At 30.2% G+C, this 24,611-nt stretch overlaps 1 protein-coding gene across 2 annotated transcripts in view; it reads left to right on the top strand.

The window, feature by feature from the left end:
* LOC140040034 (activin receptor type-1-like) overlaps nt 1-24,611 on the top strand; it is a 67,980-nt gene that overhangs the window by 11,730 nt on the left and 31,639 nt on the right. The window contains exon 1 of one of the 2 annotated variants that reach the window (XM_072085670.1): nt 11,934-12,135. The exons of the other annotated variant lie outside the window; for it this stretch is intronic. Within the exon in view, the coding sequence (XP_071941771.1) occupies nt 12,105-12,135 (31 nt within the window). The 5' untranslated portion in view covers nt 11,934-12,104. Of the gene's footprint in view, nt 1-11,933; nt 12,136-24,611 lie in introns of those variants that run through there. 2 annotated transcript variants of the gene reach the window in all.

The raw sequence follows: 24,611 nt of genomic DNA, 5'->3' as shown, positions 1-24,611 counted from the left end.
AGCTTTACACTCCCTATGTGATTTCTCCAATTGGGTTGCATTTGATTAAATATATGTTTTATACACATGGTCAAAGTAATGGTACTGTATGACAGACAGCTATTTTTGCATTATAGTTTGAGAGTTCTCAAATTTATCTTGTTAACGATCTTATAGTTCTCCCGTGCAAGATCTTTGGTTTTCGTGCATTTAAAAATTATCTATTGCATGCATGACTTCCTATTTGACTTGGTTATACCTTTAGCATTTCACACATTATTAATTTAGCCGGTTTCAAGTAGACATTCCCCACTGGTAATATAGCACTTTCTGACTGTTAGAAAATTCAGTGGAAATTTCAGCTGTGTCGAATCATGTTGAGAGATAGTGAGATGTTTATCCAATTTCTACAGTCCGAGAAATAGATACTGGTATACATTTAAGTGTACGTTATCGTCAGATTTGATTTCGTATGGATTATATCTTGTCACCAAAGTCCAGTTGAAGGCATGAGCTGAGCATGCCAGGCACTTTCTGTCCGATTCATGTTAAGTAAGTGTATATTAAGTAATTATTTAGTAACGTTTTATTCATGTTTACTGTACATGCCTTTTTTAAAAAGAAAGCCATTTCTTTCACCTACAGTACTGTAGACATTACACTAGTAATCATATTTTAAGACATTTAGGACATTATAATGTTAATAAACGTTGTAGCATTGCAATCATTACATTTTATGAATCGAGATTCTTAAAACTAGCACAATAAATAGTGTGACAGCACCTAACTCATGGTTAGTTAGACCATGGACCTAAGGTCTAAGGTTACACGGTACAGTACTGGGCAAGTTGGAGTATACTGTACTAAACTCACCTAGCGATTTGAGTAAGACTTTTTGTGCTACTGTAGTACAGTAATGTCGTAAAACAACAGGTTGTGCGATCTTGGCTCATACATTATTAGGTAAAAATGATGCTGTGTGAAAGGGCCTTTAATAACATTTGATCCTGTCCACCTTTCTCCAGCATCTATACCCATGTATGTTTGCAAAATAGTCTGAACAGATCCAATAACAATTTGAAAACAAGTTTTTAAAAAAAATTATTTCAGAATTTATATTTTTAGATAATAATATTTGATATACACATGTAGATTTTCTGCTACTGTACGATTTAAAAGTATGTGATGTTTTATAATATTAATGTTATGTTAATTCAAATAGGGTTGCTATACTCAAGATGGTTTTTATTGATTTTGTTGGCAATTTTATTAACTCTTTTGATACATAATTTAGAAAAAGATGACACGATTTAATACCTAGAAACATCTGCACTCTAACTCATTCATTAAATTTGAATATTTAATTTTAATACACCGTTGGGAAACTCCCATTTGGTCTTTATACAGTTATATGCTTTGTTTATTGAGTTGATACATTTATTGTTATCCTATATGTTTGGCAATGTGCCACTTTATTCAATAATTAAAACAAATTGGACATAAAGGATATTTAGCTAATGAAAAATACCTCTTTGACCTCATTCTACTACATGGATAATTACGTAAAGCTGTTTAAATTCATACATTAGTTTTTTATAACCTTAAAAGTACAACAAAGAAGCTCATTGTGAATTCGTTAGTGATCGTTTTCAAAAGTATTTTTGACATCTTCACCGATTATCTCGATTAAGAGAAGGATATCCCATTTGAAATGCCATTTTATTGGCAAAATATGAATTGTTATAAAAACATCATAATAGTATTTAAGTTTCTTTAAACTCTCTTTTATTTCAACTTCATTTGTCATTGGCGCCCATTCTCGTAAAATAAGATTAATGTTCTATTGTGGAACTGATTACCAAAATGACCTACACGTACGCAGCTCTCTTTCATTTCACGTTAGAAAAAAATTCAGAGTTTAGATTTAATTTTTCCTTGATGAGTTCGCATTTCATGAAATTGATTACATACTACGGTATATAGGAAATACGGCACATAATATTGACTGTGGTGATATGATAGCATAACTTAAAGTATTGTATCATTTTAGCTTGAGGGTTTAACAGCTCTAGTTTGTATTCTAACTATACCAAAAACAAATATGTGTTGCGTATGAATTGATTTTGTGAAGCGAAAAATTAGAAATAATTCTCTTCTTGCACGCTACCTTAAAACGATCATTCATACCCACCCAACCATGTGTGTACTGTACATATCGCAGTAATGTCGAATATGCTACCAACTAGTAACCATTGAAATCATGACAAATACATAATATACATTATTTTAACATGACATAATAATAGTACAGTTGAACTAAAAAGACCTTTTGGGACCTAACAAATGTCCCTTGAATAGAAGTTGTCTTGTTATTAAAACAGGTATTTTTCCAATAAAAAATGTAAACATTTTTCTTCTAATTGTTCAATTTAATACAATACATATAATAGAATAAAACTTTATTATCCCAAACTCCAGGGAAATTCATTTGGTTGTAGTAATTTCATAAAAACAAATTTAATGAACATCTATATTTTGTTTTGTTTTTATTCAATGTGAATTAAATTTATAAATATATTTAGAAAGGAGACACTTTACAATGAAATGTGTGAGGGTCAATACTAAAGCCACCCCATATTCAGGGGGAACCCCCTTTTAGAGGACACTTTACTCTGAAAATTCCAATGTACTGTACATTTATGAAGGGGAAACTTTGTTAAATTAATAGAAATGTTACTGTAATTCAAATGAAAAAAAAAATCATCCTTGTTTTTAATAAAAATTATAAAAACCCAAAATGTACCACTTATATTGATGAAATCTACTTATTTATGTAAGACTTGAAAAGTAATATATTAGTAGCAACACTGACCTTGGAAGTAAATTACTATATGCAAAAAAGAAAATATTAAGTTGCCATGTTTTACACAACCTTAGGAAATGACATTTTTCAGTTAAATTGTTTGTGTTCATTTTCATGTTTCATGTTCAAAGTACTGAATCATAATGAAAAATAGTTCATTATAAATACTGTACATGATTAAATCAAAAATCACCATGAACTTAATAAAACAATACGTTGTTACATTTAGTTTGACTTGCATCGTATACGTTATAACAATTAATTTCTTTCCCAATTATTTGTTTTGATTCTTAAATCAGACTTTTTGTGTTTTTTTTTTTATCCCACCAATTACTTAATTGTCTTTCCACTCTGATTCTGTCGCCAAATAATTAAAAAAGAAAATGAACCATATTTTGTTTTTTATATTTAACAATATAATTGTACAAACGAAAGCAAATAAATTTTAATATTTTTGTCTAAATTATTTACAATTGATAGATACTGTAAAAACAGATTCCATACAATTATTTTTTAATTTAAGAATCAACATATAGATAGTCATTATTCAGATTTTAATTAATTAAGTTTTTTTCTCTAATATTTTAGCCAATTTTTTGTATCTAGTAAATCATGTCTCAAAATTCTTGGTAGATTATTTATCATAGCAGATTGAAATACTGTAAGTAAGGTGATTACTGTAAAACAGTAATTAATGTTTAATTTATTAATAATACAGAATTTACCAAGATACTGGAAAAGTTTCAAGATACAGTACCGAGAATCGGCTATTCCCTGTCAGTAAGAAGCTGTACAGTAGGTTGATTATCAATGTGACATTATGTTCTAAGGCCAGCTGTGTTTCTATAATTTCCTTAATGTCGGAAAGAAAGTAGGACTTGTTTAACATTTACTATTTTTAAATTTCATACTGTAGATAGTTATGTTATTTTAAACAATGCTAAATTCATTATTGTAACACCACATTCAAGAACAATGTTATGTTTTCTCAGGTTAAATGTTTTTTTTATTCTAGTATAGTCCAATGTGAACTGACCATTCCAAATGGTTTTATTGGTTTGGCGTCATTTCAGATTCTTTTTGCACGTGATTAATTTCAGGCCCATTTTATTCGATGGTTTGTTCTCACACTTAAATAACTGTATCAATTCTGTTACTACAGTATGTTTGACCATACTACCCTTCAGTACATAGACTCGCAGTCTGCGATCCGTCTGCAAACCTCCATGTAAAGCACTCATAATTATCAAAAATAAAAAATTGATCATGAAAAATATTTTAGAATTGCTAACAAGGATAGTATCGATGGTGTTTAGCGTAAACTGTGTCGTCGGAGGGAGAATGTCGCGGGAATGATCAAGTTGTTCGATAATTTACCTGGACCTTGTTCTTCGGTGGAATGAAGTTGTTAGATTCAAACTAGGTTAAAGCTGTTTCTAGATTTAAACCCAAATTGTTATTATAAAAATTAGGAATACTAAAACATTTAATCTTTATAAATAATTGAACAAAAAATGAAAGAAATAAGTCAAAAACAATTTTGAGTTTAATTTATATAATTGTCTGAAGATACTTAATATTAAATTATTTAATTAGACATTTTGAATAGAATGACTTTTAAATAATGTTAATTAACTTTGAATTGGATATTCAATTCATGGTAAATAGTCTCTACAGTATAACACATACAACATGTCACTGTGTGATGCGTTCATGTGTGACAAGTTATGGATTTAGTAAACAAATAAACACAAATATATTTCACTTTACATTTAAATGTGAAACATTTAACATCATGACCCAAGATAAAAAGATTTTTAGACATTTAATTTAAAAAATCTTTTTCATTTTAACTAATTAAAAAAAAACATTATAAACAACATAAACGGAATTCAAGGCAATTTTTTTAAAGTTATAAACTGAATCTAAAGGAATTTTGTGTAAGCTATAGTGTTTGCGATGATTCAAAATATTCAATTTTAGTTGTTGGATTTCCACGAGTTGATCTTCGTTCCGCCTTAATGTTCATTACTACAACAAAATGTTTAAATAGGTCACTATACGATGAGGTAGTCGGTCAGTTTACCTGTATCACATGACAAGATGTTGCTGCCCAGATGAGTTATGTACTGTAGCAGTGATGTCCAGTATCTTTATTCTAATGCCGTAGCAAGCTAGCATCAGTCACTAGTTACACGTTAAACCTATATATTATTACTATTACTTTCAATCAAGATTTATGCGTCCTATCGTTAGCTTCCTTTTGCATATTGGCACTGATTACGATACGTTATTCTACTCCAATGATCACTATTAATAACGATTAAGATATATATTAAAACTTCCTTATTTTTTATGAAGTGAACTCGGTACATTTGATAATATAACGTGAATAATTGAAAGTAAATTAGAAGAATTAATCAGATCATTCAACCTATGTTTCCTATTTGAATTGTTAATGCCATTAATTACAGTAAATAACTTATTAAAAACTAGTTTTATGCGGTTAATGGTACTACTGTACTGTACTCAACTACAAAAATTAAACAAAAACCACTGCTGATTGCTACTAATGTTGTTGTTTGTATCCTTTCAATACTAAACATAAAAAACTCATGTTTTTACTTGGAATAATGCTTGCACAATAAAGCATTTTTATAGTAGGATTGTAATTTGTATGCACAAAGTTTAGTATTCATTTAATGATACTATTTAAATATTTTTTTTTAAAGTATTAAAAAAACACCCCTTTAAACAAATGGAATAGTCAAAATAGCAATTAATGTAATGTGTCCTTAGGTGGGCATTGACCAGTACGTTTTTTATTTATTATTTATCATTACTGTCACAATTAATAAAATCGTTTTAATGTAATTGTTGGGAAAAGAGTAGATAATCTTAATTACAGAAGCGTTGTTTTAGATAAACCCTTGTGAATAAATGTCAGAGTGGTAAACAGTCAGCCTCTAGTGATACCTTGCGAGATTACTGTAAAAATGTAACAAATGCATTCTATGGTAAAACATGAGTACTACCCATTCAAGGGATCAGTAATATTTTTTTTGTTTTTTGCGTTGTAGACAATTAGATAAAGACGTTTGGATGCAGTAGCTGCATTGTAAATGTAGGTTCTAGTTTCACCTTTAGTGACATACTGAAAGTAAAAACCTGTAAATATGGATGTAAAGTGTAACCTATGTCACATACAATAAAGCATAATTAAAATTCATGAAAAATAAAATCTGAGTATTTTAAAAAAAGTGCATTATTGTACAAATCCTGGATCTGACACATTTATGGTTTTTATGAAAATGTTGTTCGCAAGATTTTGCAAATAATATGATATTAATTTTATGAAGAGTCTTGATTTATGAGTGCTTAACTTTAGACTGGGTAGGAAAAATTTAGGCAAGTTCTCTTCAGAACAATAAAATGTTTTATCAGACCAAAGTGTTTTCACTGTAGGCACATCCATAACAACATGTATGAGTGGTAAAATCCAGATGGATCAATGGCCCCTCCAGCATCCCTCTCCATTTTGATAACCTTCCCCCCCCCCTCCACCAATAAATTGCCAAGTCTCTTTATTCTGCAACTACTGTACTGACTGCGTCTAAAAATACAGTACATCATGTCAACAATTTGTATTATTGCTGTTTCCTTATTTTGCTTATGTTCAATTGAACTAGAACATAAGAAAAGGTTATCAAAATCGTTGAATCACCATATCTAGGTTACCACCATTAATACCAATAAATTCTTATTATATTTCCTATACAAATCTTAATCTCCAATATCGAAAGAAAAACAGAGGGTGTAAAGCTGATTGATAGATTCCATTGTTCAGCTTTAATACATTTTACAATCTAATTGAATAAAATATCAAATTTCTTTTTAGGTGGCTCCAAAGGAATTAATTTTCTTTTACCTATTATTCTCAAGACTATTGTGTTTTCTTTATTTTACCATAAGAACATTACTTTTAAATCTGTTATAAAAACATGCTGCTGGTCATACGATAAGATTCGGATTTTGAAAAGTGGCTGTAAACACTGTGCTATTCGCAGTATCAAAGATATATTATAAGAGGCTTAAGATTTAAATTAACTTTAACAGTCGTAATCAATTTATGATTTCAAACAGATTTACTGTAGAGTTCCAAATAATTTATTTCAAGAAAATATCAACGTTAGAATTATGCAATATGATATAACGCATAATAGGTGGTGTATTTCACATAAGTTTCACTTAAGCCGCCAGAGCCAACGAAACACACGCTTATAGGTTATAATGTTGTGCGTCCTAAAGATGGCATCCAATACGGTTGTTATTTAATAACTATGCAAATTGGCAATCCAACTCCTATACATTCATCATACTGCTACAGGTACAGAAATAATGTGTTTTAAATTAAATTAATTACTATTACTACTGGACCTGGAGAAATTTTGAAAGACTCGCAAAATGCCTGGAGGAATACCATACTATCCAATTTAACACATCTCATTGTTTTTCTATATCAAAGAGTTAGGAATCGTAAATTAAATTAATTGAAATAAATATACATTGAATGAAAGTAGGCCGTTGTGTATTGGGTCACCAGTGTATACTACAAATTTCCAAAAATTGATTTAATATAAGATATCTAATTTAGTTTTAAAGAAATGTAGGAATCTGTGCATACGGACCCTAAAGGTATTAACAATAATTTAGATTTGAAGAAAGTAGATACATGGTTCAGTACTTTGGTTCAACATAAAATCGTGCACAGTAACCACTATTAGAGATACTCCTTCTAGACCAAACAAGTATCCCCTGAATAGTGAAAATGTTAAAGGAACATATAGGACACTCTTAAAACCAAGTAGATACATGGTTCAGTACTTTGGTTCAACATAAAATACTGCACAGTAACCACTATTAGAGATACTCCTTCTTGACCCAACAAGTATCCCCTGAATAGTGAAAATGTTAAAGGAACATAGGACATTCTTAAAACCAAGTAGATACATGGTTCAGTACTTTGGTTCAACACAAAATACTGCACAGTAACCACTATTAGAGATACTCCTTCTTGACCCAACAAGTATCCCCTGAATAGTGAAAATGTTAAAGGAACATAGGACACTCTTAAAACCAAGTAGATACATGGTTCAGTACGTTGGTTCAACATAAAATACTGCACAGTAACCACTATTAGAGATACTCCTTCTTGACCCAACAAGTATCCCCTGAATAGTGAAAATGTTAAAGGAACATAGGACACTCTTAAAACCAAGTAGATACATGGTTCAGTACTTTGGTTCAACATAAAATACTGCACAGTAACCACTATTAGAGATACTCCTTCTTGACCCAACAAGTATCCCCTGAATAGTGAAAATGTTAAAGGAACATAGGACACTCTTAAAACCAAGTAGATACATGGTTCAGTACTTTGGTTCAACATAAAATACTGCACAGTAACCACTATTAGAGATACTCCTTCTAGACCCAACCAGTATCCCCTGAATAGTGAAAATGTTAAAGGAACATAGGACACTCTTAAAACCAAGTAGATACATGGTTCAGTACTTTGGTTCAACATAAAATACTGCACAGTAACCACTATTAGAGATACTCCTTCTTGACCCAACAAGTGTCCTCTGAATAGTGAAAATGTTAAAGGAACATAGGACACTCTTAAAACCAAGTAGATACATGGTTCAGTACTTTGGTTCAACATAAAATACTGCACAGTAACCACTATTAGAGATACTCCTTCTTGACCCAACAAGTGTCCTCTGAATAGTGAAAATGTTAAAGGAACATAGGACACTCTTAAAACCAAGTAGATACATGGTTCAGTACTTTGGTTCAACATAAAATACTGCACAGTAACCACTATTAGAGATACTCTTTCTAGACCCAACCAGTGTCCCCTGAATAGTGAAAATGTTAAAGGAACATAGGACACTCTTAAAACCAAGTAGATACATGGTTCAGTACTTTGGTTCAACATAAAATACTGCACAGTAACCACTATTAGAGATACTCCTTCTAGACCCAACCAGTGTCCCCTGAATAGTGAAAATGTTAAAGGAACATAGGACACTCTTAAAATCAAGTAGATACATGGTTCAGTACTTTGGTTCAACATAAAATACTGCACAGTAACCACTATTAGAGATACTCCTTCTAGACCCAACCAGTGTCCCCGGAATACTGAAAATGTTAAAGGAACATAGGACACTCTTAAAACCAAGTAGATACATGGTTCAGTACTTTGGTTCAACATAAAATACTGCACAGTAACCACTATTAGAGATACTCCTTCTAGACCCAACCAGTGTCCCCTGAATAGTGAAAATGTTAAAGGAACACGCTCTTGAAACCAAACATGAGGGTATTATATGTAACAACTATTCACATTTAATGAATTATAAATAAAATATGCGTCATAAGAAATAAATGTTATGTTGTAGATGGAATAATTATGTATATTTACCCTGGTTATGTCCGCCTTAGTTTACAATATAAAATGTAGGTAATGTACACATTAATGAAATGTAGGTTAAGTATTCCAGCTTATGCCCTATTTTATTCTTGTTCTTAATTTTGATTGGTTGAGAACCTAATAAATATGGGCGACAGGTTTATAAGACTGATCTCTTTATTGATTAAAATTGTAGCAATTCATAAATTTGTTTACAGTATTAGGTTTACTTACAATAGTAAGAAATCGTTTGTTAAAGTACATTCGATATTTGAATTTAAGAACTGTTTATATCAAGGATTTGAAATATTGGCTGTAGGATTTATAAGTTTCCTAAATAAAGCTATCAATGGAGAAACCTACATGCATAGATTTCCTTTTTTCAATTTAGTTAATCCTCCTTATTTTTAATCCTTTATCATTTTATGGTCCATATAGTGCCATTGTTTACTGTAAATTGTTTTACTTCCTCAATCAGATGTGTTTTCCTATTTTGCTGTGATTCCACAATGGTACCCAGTTTAATATCCTTACATCTCCCACCCCACCTATTTATGTTATTTGCTGATATACTACTACAATACCAGGTTGTAATAAATGTGTCTGGTTTTGCGGAAATTCTGGTATTCTGAATGCGTTTTTAATGGTACAAAGAAGCCTTTTAGACCTCAAGAAATTTATTGGGAAAGTTTCAAATGTTTAGAGAGGTATAGGGGATACACTGTCTACACTATCAAACTTTATGTGAAAAAAAGTGATGTGCCCATTAGACACGATGATGTCATCCATATTTGGGCATATCACTACCATATTTGGGCACATCACAATTTTTTTGATAGTGTAGACAGAGCTTAAGTGAGTATATTATATAATAAAATGGGCAAGTTGATTATGTACATTTGTAATGACTTTTAATCTACACCTTGTTTTGTTGAAAAGGTCAAATAGAGAATCTTGCATAATGCATTCAAAGTATCTGTTATGATTGATAGATTAATCTTTATATGAAGATTACGTCTTATCTGTTTATTGCTTTGATGAGTTTAATTAATGATGGAGTGATATCAACTTTATTCTTGATTTTTAAATAGTTTGCATATATATTTTACAACTCCCCGCATAAATATAGTTATTTATAATGTAAATTTATATCCATCAATATTCCAATATTTATTTTGTTTGTTATAATTATAAAGTACAGGACAAAAAACTTATTTGACCAATATATTTATTTGATTAAGATATAAAACCACCTCAAGAGACCTCCTTGTCCTTTCTTTCTCCATGGTTAGACATAGCTACCAGGAAAAACAGAATTGAAAGGAATAAAAGAAAAATAAACAAAAAAAGACTATTCTTGATTTCCAACTATTGACATTTAGAAATAGTCAACTCTTCCAATACCAGACTTTTTTTTATAGTTAAAAAGGTCCCAAATTCATTCTTACCATTAAAAACACATTCTGATTACCAAACATATTAGGCCAAAGGTGTCTGATATTGGGAGAGTTGACTATGTGAATTTAGATAAAAAATTTATGAAAAATTAATGTATTTAAATTATTTTAATAAATAAGTACACAATTTAATATTAATATAGTCTTAAAAATATAGAGATTATTAAGTTCTGGGTTTGACACAGTTCACTAAAAAAACAGAATTGTAAAGAATTTATAAACAAAATGTTGCATAATATTTCCGAACAAATGGAAGCATCTATGATTAAATTACAGTATATATACATACTTGATTGAAACATTCAAATTTAATAAAGGTAAAGATTGCAAGGAATCTTAAGAAATATATTTTTAAATATTAATATGACCTTGTAAATGATGGTGGATATCTGATTTTATTCTGCAAGAACATTGATTATGTTCCCAGCTGCATAAATTGTAATATACAGAAGTACTTGAATCTTTTTGGAGGTTGCATTCTTTATCTATAGTTACATCACACCTGAGATAATCCCTTTGTCATATAGGATAATCCCCTTTGTCATATAGGATAATCCTCTTTGTCCCATGAGTGAAACCTGTAGTGGCACTGTTGTTGGGATCTACCATTCAGAATGAGTAATTCTTTTAAATAACACTTGAATGCATGTGCCCCAATTTTAGGTGTGAAACGGTGAGTTTCCACGGGTTTGTAAACGCATACGTTACGGACAGAAGACTGCTTTGTGTGTAAATACACATATAATTATCTCTAAATACCTCTCAATGCATGTGCCCCAATTTGAAGTGTGCAACGGTGGGTTTTCACAGGCTTGCTATAGCATACACATATAGCATACACATATAGCATATACTGTGTATGCAGAAGACCATCTTATGTGTAAATAATACAATAGAACCTAAAGACAAAGCTCAGATTGTAAATGTAGTTATTTGATCTAAAAAACGAGGCAAACATTCAAAAAGTACCTTTTGTAAAGGTCACAACCGGTACATATTTAAACTGAGCTTTTGAAGGAGGTTTTCGTGTTTGACCTAACTGGTAAAGCAAATTTGGTTTTCACACCTGTACACATTAGAGGGGGAGTGTATTGTACTGACTAAATAATAGAACGATCCTGATTGGCTGATAGCTGTGTTGAGTTGTGTAGGCTATAGAGATTCAGTCATTGTGTTGTATGCTGTGTTTGCAGCATAAGCTAAATCTCTGGTTGTGTTCAGCCAATAGTTTTAATGTAGCAAAAGCATTGCATGCTATCCTTCATGTACTCTACGGATATTTTCTAAATCTTTTTTTTTATTTGCTGTTGGATAAATACACCTATCATAGATGAGTTTTGGAAGGTTTCTTGGCAATAGGGGTAAGTTCCAATATTAGAATGATAATACTGTACACACATTTGATGTGTAATAGTTTTAATATGGGTAATTTCCAACATTTACATTACTAGTATAATTCAAGGCTCAAAATTCACTCTAACTAGACATTTGGTATTAGATTTTTCATTATTGCTAGTTATACTGTACATATGTTTTGATGTTTACTAATTACAGGTATGGTTAAAATTGATACTCATTTGGGGATAGTTAATTAACACCTTATCCAGGGAGGTGAACCCAACTGTATCGTCACATACCTACCTACTGTATACACACAATAGTTGATTTACATAATTGTACAAAGCAATTGTGCTCAATCTCAATCAGAGAAAAAAAAATCAAAATTATACTGAAAAAATGACAATGCTGTGGATACCAGTGGCTAAATTTCAATGGAGATAATACATAACAATTTTTAAAACATATGAAATATAGTAAGCAAAAAGCTAAATAAAAAAAATAACTTAAATTAAAACAGCCAGAAAGAAGTGACAAGATTTCAAAAAACACTATTTCTTCGTTAGGCATAATTATTATATATAGTACAGTACCTGCATATATTTTATTCAGATGAAATAATAATGAATTTTATGGTCATATTTGTTTCCTGAGAATGACAAATTAATGATGAAATATTGCATGTTGCGATTCTGTGTTTTCATTTCTTGGAATATTTCTGTATTAATTATTACATTTAGATCACTTTTTTATCATTTTGAAGTGCATAGTAGGTAGAAACTTTAGGCACCTTGAGCACTTTAGTATATATATACACTTAACTTAACTGAAATCTTATTAAAGTTAACAAAATATTCTCGAGAAATCATTTATCAACTTTAATATTCTTAATTATGAAAGAAAACCCAAAGCATTAAATTATACATTATTCCGTGAGTAATGTGGGTTATATATGTCATAGGAAGAATTTTGTATAATAAACCTTTGCCGTTAAACTGTAGGATTTAAATGAAATTTATGATGACAGTGAAGTTAGACTGAATAATGAGGGATGATACTAAGCCTATGTCGCTTCCTATTCAAATTTTGTAAAGATACTAAAAGGTATTAACCATTCCAATGAAATATATACACTTAATTTCTGCATTTCTCCCTCTGTACATTGTTGAGCTTGTTAGCTGTTTATTTCACTAATCATTTACTATTTAAACTAACATTTTACAAAAATTAAACATTTTCTTATATTATTTAACATATTTTTAGTTTAGCCTATACTACAGTACAGATACTGTTCATAGACACAACATAGTTTGGTGCTAGCTAGATACAGTATAACACACTGTGATAGTAGGCATTTATTATATTAAATTTTAATATACAAACATTTAACTGGAAAACTCTGAGAAAAATATAATATCTTGCATTAAACTAAGATGACCCTAAGATTGTCAAAAACATATGAAAATCATTAGATTTCTAATTTATTATTGTTTCACTGTGACTGCTTGGTTATTTTACACCTAAGAAAATTGACTTGATATTGATGATAATTTCCCCTCTCTCTTAACATATCACCTGTTTTCATGGAGTGTGAAACCTGTAATTGGTAAATTAGCAAATCTTTTGTTGTCAGATACTGTTTACCTATGTAGCTATTGATTTAGCTATAGGATTTCTATAAGAAGCTTTCGGTTGGATGTAAGACTATGTGCTTGTGTACTTTATGTACTGTAATACCAGATCGGATATTTTTTTAAACGCGGGCAAATTTCACTACACATTTTTGTAAATAAAGCTTAACCGTGCAGCATGGGTAATTTGTATGCACTTGGTTTTTTTCGGTCGGACTTGCCCGTTGCCTGGTTCAGTTGAGAGACTTTAAAGTATGTGCATGGAAAAATATACTATTTTAATAATTTTCTTGCATTATTACAGCAAGAACCAATCATAACATAAATGTTTAAAGGATGGCATACCAACAAGAAAGAAAAACATCTAATGTTGTTATAAAAACACTGTATACTTTCTTAAAGAAATTTTATGAAAGATTTTTAAAAATAACATAAAAATTATGAGTAATTTATTGTGCTAAATGATAGTGGTAAAGCTGAGCTAATGAGTAATGAAACACAATCTGTAAATGAAGAAGTCAAAGGTCAAAAGAACGGTCTAGTTCAACAGCTTTTAAGTTTAGTTGATTATCATGTGGGGCAGGTATCGCCGTATCTCGGCCTAGTCAATTATTGCTCTGAATATTTTAAAGTATATTGTTTATAAAGTGGTATTTGATCTCTTTACAATTAGATGAAAATATTCGGTAGCACATGTCAATTTCAAAGTTTGTCAATTCCAATTATTTATTTAATATATTGTTTTATATTATGGTCACACCTGTAGTAATTTGTCTGATAGTGTGGTTCAATAGGATCATGTTTATATTTAAAATATATTATAGACTATATGGATTATTATTAACTATAGTATATATTACATCCATCCTAAAAAAAAATACTGAGGTTAACCATCTAGACAGACACACAACTTACCACTGGGAGACAAAAATTAATTGAAGCGTGTCGTACACTTAATTGGGATGTGTCCTGTTAGACGGAGATGGTATAATAAGGTACAATAAATACCATATACTGTAGTATTTATGTTTTGTTCATATTTTAATGTTAAATACCTAATTTTATTTTTTTGTAATAGGTACAAGTCTACAATATTTCGTGCCTAGCTTACCTGGATAAACTGACCTTAGCCTATTCTCTTCAAGAAGAAAGCTACAACTCGAATATATAAAATGTTATTAAACACCCCTATCAGATAATGGTACAGTACATTCCTACCAACACCACTTTTGGTTTTGGTTACTCTCTATTATGTATTATTGTTAATGCAGTATGTACATCAATTAAAATGAATTTCTTGTTTATTCATACAGTTTAATACATTAATAGATCAAATACAAATGAACTATGTAATATTGTTTATTTATATAATACTCCATTGATCATATACATCACTTTGACAGATTTGATTCAAGTTAAAAATCAAGTATATGTTGCATATGGGAATTTCTATATTAAATCTTAATTTATAATTTAAATTTACTGACTTCTGAATAAATAATACGATTTTTAATTTAAAAACAGCTGTCAAGGGACGTGCATTTATTGCAAACCATTCTGTAAAACACGACAAATGATACGTGATTCCTTGCCAATTTTCATGTTCGACTATCAAAGTCAAAACTCATCGAACCTCGTAAATTATAAACTTGAGGTTGGAAGCAAGGATATTTTTTTTATAAATATTCCTTATATGTCTAGTAATTTATAGAATCATACATATATTAAAAAGAGAGTATGATTTATGTGTGTTCCTCTGAGAGAACATGCCTTAGAAATGTACATAATAAATATGACATGAAGCATGTTAGAAAGCAAGCGTACTGGAAAAACTTAACATTGATGAAATTTGATGTTTTTATGTAAAAGTTTTCTTAATTCAACACACTGTATAAGATTCTTTTTTCTCGTAAATTTTCATCTTTCCCATTATTTTAAGACCTGTCAAATTGTCAAATTAGATTCAACCATGTTAAAGTTATTCTACGATCTTCCACAGCGCTTATACAGTACTTGCTATCGTAATTTTATCTGATTACGAACCACTAATAGCCCACTCGCAAACAATAACTTGCCCTGAATAAGCATTGAACACTGTACTATATTGCCTGCAGCTATCTGTACTATCGATCAATTTTGAGAAATATTAATAAAGCTGAATATAATGCCTGTGCATAAAGAAACAAGCCGGAATCTAAGCAATATCATTTAAGATGATGTTAGCTGTATTGTATTGGACACGACGACAAAGGTACCGACAAACAGAAAGAATGATATATTTGATGATATAAATTCTCTGCCTAAAACCAGTTTGTTTCACAAAAACTAGTTAATATGGTCATTGTGCCTTTGATCTTGCCTTTCTATTATATTATTCAGCATATCCTTGGGCTCTTTTTGTTCTGTTAAGGAGAATGACATTGTGAATGTTCATATATCATTTCATTCAATATACAAATTATACTTTGCCATTAGGCTATACATTGCCTGATATAGTACAACTTTGAGTATGCAACTGTATTGTATTAAATAATATAGTCATTTCAATAAAATTCCTCAATTATCATTGTCATAACAATTGTACATACAGAATGTTTGACATTAAATTATGTCCACTTGAATAGTTATTTACTACTTTAATATAGTAACAAACCATACAGTAGATTCAAATTAATCGTTTTCATTTTCTTTAGTTTTGTTATTGTAGTATAAATGACCAAATTAAAAAATATGTTAATATCAGTATTTCAAATTGCTGAAAATTAACAATAATACCAATGAGTGGTCTCATCTTCGTAGATTAATCCTAATATAGAAGATAACATCATTACATTTTACTTTTTGTTAATACGTGTAACTCGGGCGTAAAGTCTTATAATTATTGAAGTGCGTCTTAATTGATTAAGACAGCAAAATTCGCAAGCTTTAAGGCTTTCGTTAAGGTAATTAATTCACAAAGGTGATAATGGATATTGATTAAAGTAGCCAACTCGTTGTGTTGGATTTGAACACGTTTTGTAAGATCGAAAAGAAGCGGCTACATTCCTTAAAAGCTGATGATCGGCTCTGGTTTCATGCTGGGTTAAGTGGTGATTTGACTTTATTTGCTGAGTATTGATCATCGTACTCGCTACTCTGCTATCTTTGTACGGTTTAACGACTTCCACTGTACACCGACAACATTTTACAATTGTGATTAGAATAATTATTTCACGCTTTTGTTGTCATTTGCGGTACAAACTGAAAACTATCTCATCAAATGGTCCGCAGAATTGGTTCAGGTCATAATAGTATATTGAGCGGTATGCACAATCCATTTACACGAAAATATGGAAAAACGATTATAAAAATGACATGATGATAAATTACTTTATACGTACTAGATCTACTCTCTTAAAACTTCTTTATATCTCATTTCTTATTAGTTATGATTGCTTCAACTAAATTACTTTCTTAAACATTTAATGACTTGAATTTAAAAAGTTTATTTTGCATCAATGATAAATATGTTTTAAATTAATGTTCATAGCTATTTTCCCTTTTGAATCATTTTTTATTACATCATCATTATTGTATCATTCGCTAAACGCTCTTTTAAGATCATTAGACATTTTTTTAAATACAGTAATGCAAATAGTTCTTAAACATTTTTTTTCTTCAACTATGTAACATAGTTTTAAACTTTTTGTTTTCAATATATATTTTTTTAAACTTTCGTACAGAGTTTCTTTTGTTTTTGTTTTTGCAATTTTTAAATAGTTTTACATCTTTAACAGTTTCTTTATTTTTAACTTTTTATCTTGTATTTTATCTGTTATAATACTGCACGTTTTAAATTGTTGCAACATTTTTTATGTTTGTTTTTTATTGTTGTTTTAATCTACCAAGCAAAGTGAATTTCCATTTTTATGGACAAATAAAATTTCTTGAATCTTGAATCTTGAATCTATATAATATAATTTTAAGTAAGATAATGTCGGTAATGAGTTCAGCAGAAGAGGGAAGATTAAAAAGATAAACTGGCAAAACTTATAGATAAATAAATCATTTATTTGTTTAAAACGTTAAATGTCATGTTAAACCATATAATCCATTAGAGATTTATGAATTATTATAAATACTATAAACAGAAATTTATATTTGGGGTGTGGAGGAAAGGGGTTGGGGTGAGCACAGAACATACTACTGTGACAGTAGTCAGGAGTGGGGGAGGGTTTAAAAGAGGTTTCTTTGGGTGAATACTCAAGCCAGATGTAAGGTCTTAGAGGTAAAAAGTGGGGTTAAGGTTAGCTAGTTTACTCTGTCCATTAAAGGCATTAAATTTAAATTTCTGCAATGATTCAGAATTTGTATTGTTATTGTTTTATATAGTTTTCCACGATTTTTACTATTAAAAAATAGACAAAATACAACCAACACGTGACTTGGAATTAGTTGACATTTAATACATAGTATTTATGTATTTTTCATGAAATAAACATAATGAAACAATCTTATAAGTGGTTTTGAGAAATTAATCTTGTAAAATGTATACACTCCCAACGCATGCATTGTAAATTTAATCTTGTTTAGTAGTTACAATTTGTTTTTTATAGGAACACCACACCAAGATTAGCAATAAATTTCAAACAAGTTGACATCACTTTTAAAAATTAATATTTTATCAGAAATGTATCAAAATTTGTAAGAATAAAAAAATTGTTGTTGTATACAGTAGATTCGGTGGTAATCTTCAATCAAATAAATGCAAAAGAAACGGACCCATGGACGTAAGAAAAACAAAAACAATTCAACATTTTTGGTGTGTAGTACACTACATGATTCACTTACCGGTAACTTTTATGTTGGTTGCTATGTTTTTTTGGAGTTTTGCAGGGTTTGCGGTGTTTAGCAATATCCTGGTACTAGTATGACAGTAGGTACACTAGGTATACAGCTGTATTGCAATGAGCCAATTATGTTTGATGGACAAAGTGTTTGATACTATTTGTTGAACTATACACACTTCTGTCAAGCGAATGAAAACAAACTATCAATAACATGTATGACTTCATGAGTGCTTTGTTTTGTATGAAAACTAATAAAACAAGAATAAATAAATAATATGAAGTGTCTGCACTAGAAGTAACAGTATAAAAAGAATAAAACTAAGATTCCAAATGATATTGTATCATCAGTAATACTGTCCACTTGCAGTCAACATTCTGACAAACGGAGCTGGCCTATGTATTAAATGTCTCCGATTTCTGGGACATTATTTTTAGTACGTTTTTTGCCTTACTTACGATACAGTACAGTTATTTGACATTAATTTAGAAGTAGATGTTCATGTATTTCTGTTGATAAAGTTATCTTTATTTCGTACATATTCTCATAATATGTTCTTAGATAGGTCATTTTTATTCACCGTGACAAGCACAGATATCCAATAGTGTAGTTTACCAATTTCTTGTTTTATATTCTCTTTTGATGGGATTTTACTGATGAGAAATCTTAATAGGCTCATGGGGTTAAAGTTGGTCTTGTAAACTACGATAGATAGTTGTTTCTCATTACAAACAGCTGTGCGACAGTAAATCACGTCTCTGGTGATATTCTAAAAATGGTCGTTAAATCTCAATAAACATTAGCTAACAATAAACTTTATCAAGTAAACACTTATCTCCTTTATGAAGTAATCCAGCTTTTTGTTTTTTGTTTTTTCTGAATACTGATTATTGAGTCTTGAAACTAGCTCTCATAAATATATTCAATCTTTTCTCCTTTTTGAAATAATATTAATAATAATACTTCATGGATGGCAAACATAAAAAAGGAAACAGAACTGTTCACATGCGGACCTATACACATGCTTGCTCAAAACGTACAGAGTGGCGAACACAAGTGAGACACGCAATGTCTAAAATGTACAAAGTGGCGAACACAAGTGAGACACGCAATGTCTAAAATGTACAAAGTGGCGAACACAAGTGAGACACGCAATGTCTAAAATGTACAAAGTGGCGAACACAAGTGAGACACGCAATGTCTAAAATGTACAAAGTGGCGAACACAAGTGAGACACGCAATGTCTAAAATGTACAAAGTGGCGAACACAAGTGAGACACGCAATGTCTAAAATGTACAAAGTGGCGAACACAAGTGAGACACGCAATGTCTAAAATGTACAAAGTGGCGAACACAAGTGAGACACGCAATGTCTAAAATGTACAAAGTGGCGAACACAAGTGAGACGCATTGTCTAATGACGACTAGTACTGAGGATGATTAATACTAACTTTCCACAATTTTTTGTTGAAAAGTTTTCTTATATTATATTGTAAGTTCTTTTAGTATACAGTATCCTGTTTTTAAAAAACAATTGCAATATCTTTAGAAAAAAAATTAAAAATAACAAAAACTATAAATAAAAGGTTACACCCATGTAAGTTTCTTTCATACAATGTTGCCTTTCTTTCTGCACATCATTAAGTCAGTACTATGACTGCATGCTTAAGTTGTTAATCATTTTGATTTGAAGAGAAAACATTATACGTGACTAGAATTAGTTACTTAAGTCTTGTTGACATTTGCGTGCTGTTAGCTCTTTATTTTTACGAACATGCTTAATTTTCTATGCCAAAATGCAACATATTTACTCAAAGTACTTTTGACACAGCATGCTGTATCATTCTGCCTTTGCGCTCTGGGCACGGAAAAGATTTTCTTTGTGAATCGTAAACAAATTGTGACTTTTTAAATAATTTCTGTTTAGAAATGTTATGGATTTCCTTCTTCAACTGAGACTTCTTTGAATTTTCTTTTCTTTTAAAATGATAGCATAAAATATGATAGTCGGGGGCGGATACAACATGTAAAATCATATATATTTGAGCTAGACCTTCGTATATATTATGCCTTTTCTCCAACAATATGCAACTCCTTTTATAGTGTATGTAGCCACTTAAACATGTTATGGAGGATGTAATATCATTTTTATATTGACCTATGGCCTTTGTATATTGTGACTTTTCTCCAATTGTTTGTTCAGGTGATAAGTAAACAGCCATGACAAACAGAGAGTACAGTTATGTGTGTGCACTTGTACAGTAAACAACAAAAACTAGACCTTTGATATCAAGTACATGAAAATCTGTGATTTCATTGGTCAGAAAATGATACTTTGTTCCATGTTGTAGATTAAAACATGTATTAAAAGTGTGGACTTTACCCTAGTACTTAACATTGTCTGTATATTTATTGATTTGTTCAAAGTAATGTTGTTAGATAAAAGTTCTTTTGAACAATTTATATGATATTTTAAGTGCTCTAAATTCACCACTTAACAAAAGATGAATGTTAGAATTAAAGGTTGGTGTTATAATCATTGTAATGTTATAATCATTGTAATGCTATTAAAAGTCAGTTGATAATCGAAATAATAGCAACAGTATGATTGTAAAAATGCTATTTGGCCTGTTTCTGCTGCGAAAAAAGTCTGTGAATAAATTGACCCCATTTTTTGGTGTTACAATGTTATACAACCGTTTAATGGCAACACAAAATAACGGTTATTTTGATTAACCCTTGTTTTCCTTACCAATAGCACCTTGAATGTTTGACTGTCTGACCAAATTAGATTTTGGGTAACGACCCACTTAATCAGGTTCGAGATTAGCAGAAATGTGATTGATATAATTTTTAATTCTATCTATTTTCAAATGAGAAGTAAATTTGGCACTTTGTAGTACTGTAGAAAAAAGCGAATAGTAGACTGTTTATTCCGAAACAATCTTGGTGACCTTCTTCCAAAAGCAGTGTTCAGACACATAATGTTTTATTATCATATTCAACAGCCCTTCGTCAGACTGGTGACGATTAAACTTAATATTACAATAAAGAAGAGCATTTTATGATATTGATTGCGCCCTTTATGATATCCCAGCAACCATATGTGTGTTTTGACTTTCTGACCTGATATTAAAATGTTAAGTACAAAGTGCAAAGACATTTAGTATTACATAAAGATCAAAAGTTATTGTATACTCACCCAGATTTATATTTTTTACAGTACTGTGTACCTCAAGAAAAAGGTAATAACCCTTCATGGGATATGTAATTATAAGTTCAATATTATCATTAATATCATAATGATCCTTTTGATATGATATCTTATACTATTATAATGATGTTAATGATAATAGTGAACTTTGATTCTATTCTACTTAGCCTAAAAAAAGTACAGTGTTGTTATTTGTCACCTACTAATTGCATTAATTAATCATAATAAATGTATACATTATCATTTCATGTCATAAAATTGACAATAATTATGATAGAATGTTTTATTTAAGATTGATTGAACAATAGTAGACATGATGAGGTGGTACAGTACAATAAATACTTAAATGACCTTTGGCGTGACCTCTGATTGTTTTATGCATCTTTTTTATGTTTCTACTTCTATTTGTTAAGTTTATGATTTGTTTGCAATAGTACAGTACAAACTGGATGCACATCTCAGAGTTCAACTCATTAGTGCGGAATTTAATATTATTATTCATTTTGTTATCTGAAAACTAAATATGATAATGTTTTTACTAGATGTGTAAAGGATACAAACTGACCTCTCCCCCTCCCTCAATCTCCAATTTACATCCAATTGGAGATTGATTTTAAGATGTCCCATTCCAATGGGAAGATTCTAGTTACCAAATGCCAAAAATGTTCAATATATTTATGATAATTCTTATACACTCCTGAAAAAAATGATTGTGTTTTAAAAAAAATATTGTTGTTTTTATGTGTGCTGATAAATACCTTCTTGTATTTGTGTTTTTCTTTTTTTTTCTGTTAAGTACTTATTACACAAATTGCATACTTAAGTCTTCACGTAAGATGTACATGATTTTGGAATCGGTCGGATTGTAGGCCCATCTGAAACACATTAGTCGTCCAGGTTAGGATTTTGTGGGCAGACTTGTTGGCTTCTAGTCTGTGTTAAACATCTATTCATAAAGGTGATTTCAGTTCATATTCCAAATCTGATAAACCCCTGCGTGCCCATGAGAGGCAATGTTTAAGCCTGTTTGGAATTTGTTGTGACTCTTTTCATGATTTTAAGCAGATTGATAAATGAATTTACCAAAAAATGTTGTTTCTACTTATTAATGTACTTCTGAAAATAGTTAGTTAGGCTCAATCTGTGCGATGTTGTTCCTGAATTGAGTTGCTGTCAACAGGGATAATCAATTTTGATATTAATATTAATGAGTTTTGTAGTAATATTTCCTTGTCATAAATGAATGAATGAATAGCTGTTTGTAATAGTATTGTATTTTGTGATTGTCAAACAGGAAAAAATGATTTAGAAAAAACAAATATCGTTCTGTACTTCCAATATACAGTAACATAGTATAGGAATACATACAAACTCTCCTAATACCGGACATTTTTCAGCAGGCCTACTATAGTACAGTAGGTCTCTCCAAAAATTCTGGTACAGGTAATCTGAATGTGTTTTTAATGGTGAAAACAAATTTGATACCTTTTGTACCTCAAGAAAAGTTTTCCGTTTTTTATATTGTATTGTGAAAATCTTCTGTACTCTTGAAGAAAGTTTAAAAAAAAAAAACTTTAATATTCATAAAAAAATAAAAATAGGAATTGTTGAAGTAGTTGGAGAAGACAGAAGTTTCTTGTAGTTTCAAGTTATATTTTAAGTGTAGTAAAAAATATTCCTAATAAAATCAAGTTTCCTCGACAATTTGAGATGTTAAAAGAATTTTATATAGTCTTATGAATAATTATGATATCTAGAGCTCGCTATAATTTTACTTTTCATGTCTTAAAATCCTCCATCTGCAGCATTATCTTACATAATTTCTATCGTCGTAAAATTTCAAGAGTTTTATTTGTTTAAGACTTAGTAACATTATCTACAGCTAACATCGATAAGCTCTTTTCAGCATCCTTCATATAATTTTTTTTGTCGAAGAATGATAAATGTGTACGCATAGTGTTACTGCACGCAATCAATCACGCAATATAACTGCTGATATTGCATCACAAGATATGGACGCACGCAACTTGACTATTGCTAAATATATCGCTAACAATTTGTACATGCATTCATAGATGTTGAAGGTTTTAATTGATTAAAAAATATTGAAAAGAAAAACCTCTTTTGAACAGGTAATGTATTCTATAGTTCTAGGCATGTTACTTAATTTCTTGATATATTTTACCTACAATATGATGCAGTTTATATAGTCAGAATTTCTACTGGTTATTTCTGAATATTTGAATCAGTGTTTACTTGCAATTAGCAACCACTCGACAATGTATTATTAAATTAACAAAATGCACATGTCTTTAAATGTGTATACAATGACTTTTCGACTTGACAGCTGAATAGTCGTGTGGCATGGTCAATGCTATTAGCTTTAGCTCCCTGAAAAACAAACAAATTCTCTTCAGACCATAATTTTTTAGGTCCCATTTAATGAATTCTGAGAAGCAGACTCTTAGAAAACAGTGTTGTCTGCTATCCAAGTTAAGCGTTTATGTAACTGTGTTAAGTAGTACCAGTAAGTATTTGTTCTACTACCTGTAAGTTGTGTAGAAATTGTATATATTATATCTATTATATTGATTATACTATACAGTATAGACAGTATACAGTAGTTTGTCATTTTATAAAGGTGTTGAGTTGTGCAGGTATTAATTTTACCAATGTTGTGATTTGTGGTTTATTTATTGAGGTGAGTTTAGGGTCTAATGTGGCAGTTCCTTCCCTCTGTCTTGTAAAATTACTTGTGGTTTACCTTGCATTGTAATAGGTTATACTAATGAGGTCAGAGGTCAGGTGATGTTACAAAGTCTATTGA

This window comes from Antedon mediterranea, chromosome 2, assembly GCF_964355755.1.
Source record: "Antedon mediterranea chromosome 2, ecAntMedi1.1, whole genome shotgun sequence".
Classification (NCBI taxonomy): Eukaryota; Metazoa; Echinodermata; class Crinoidea; order Comatulida; family Antedonidae; genus Antedon; species Antedon mediterranea.
This window is presented reverse-complemented; position numbering and strand designations above follow the sequence as displayed.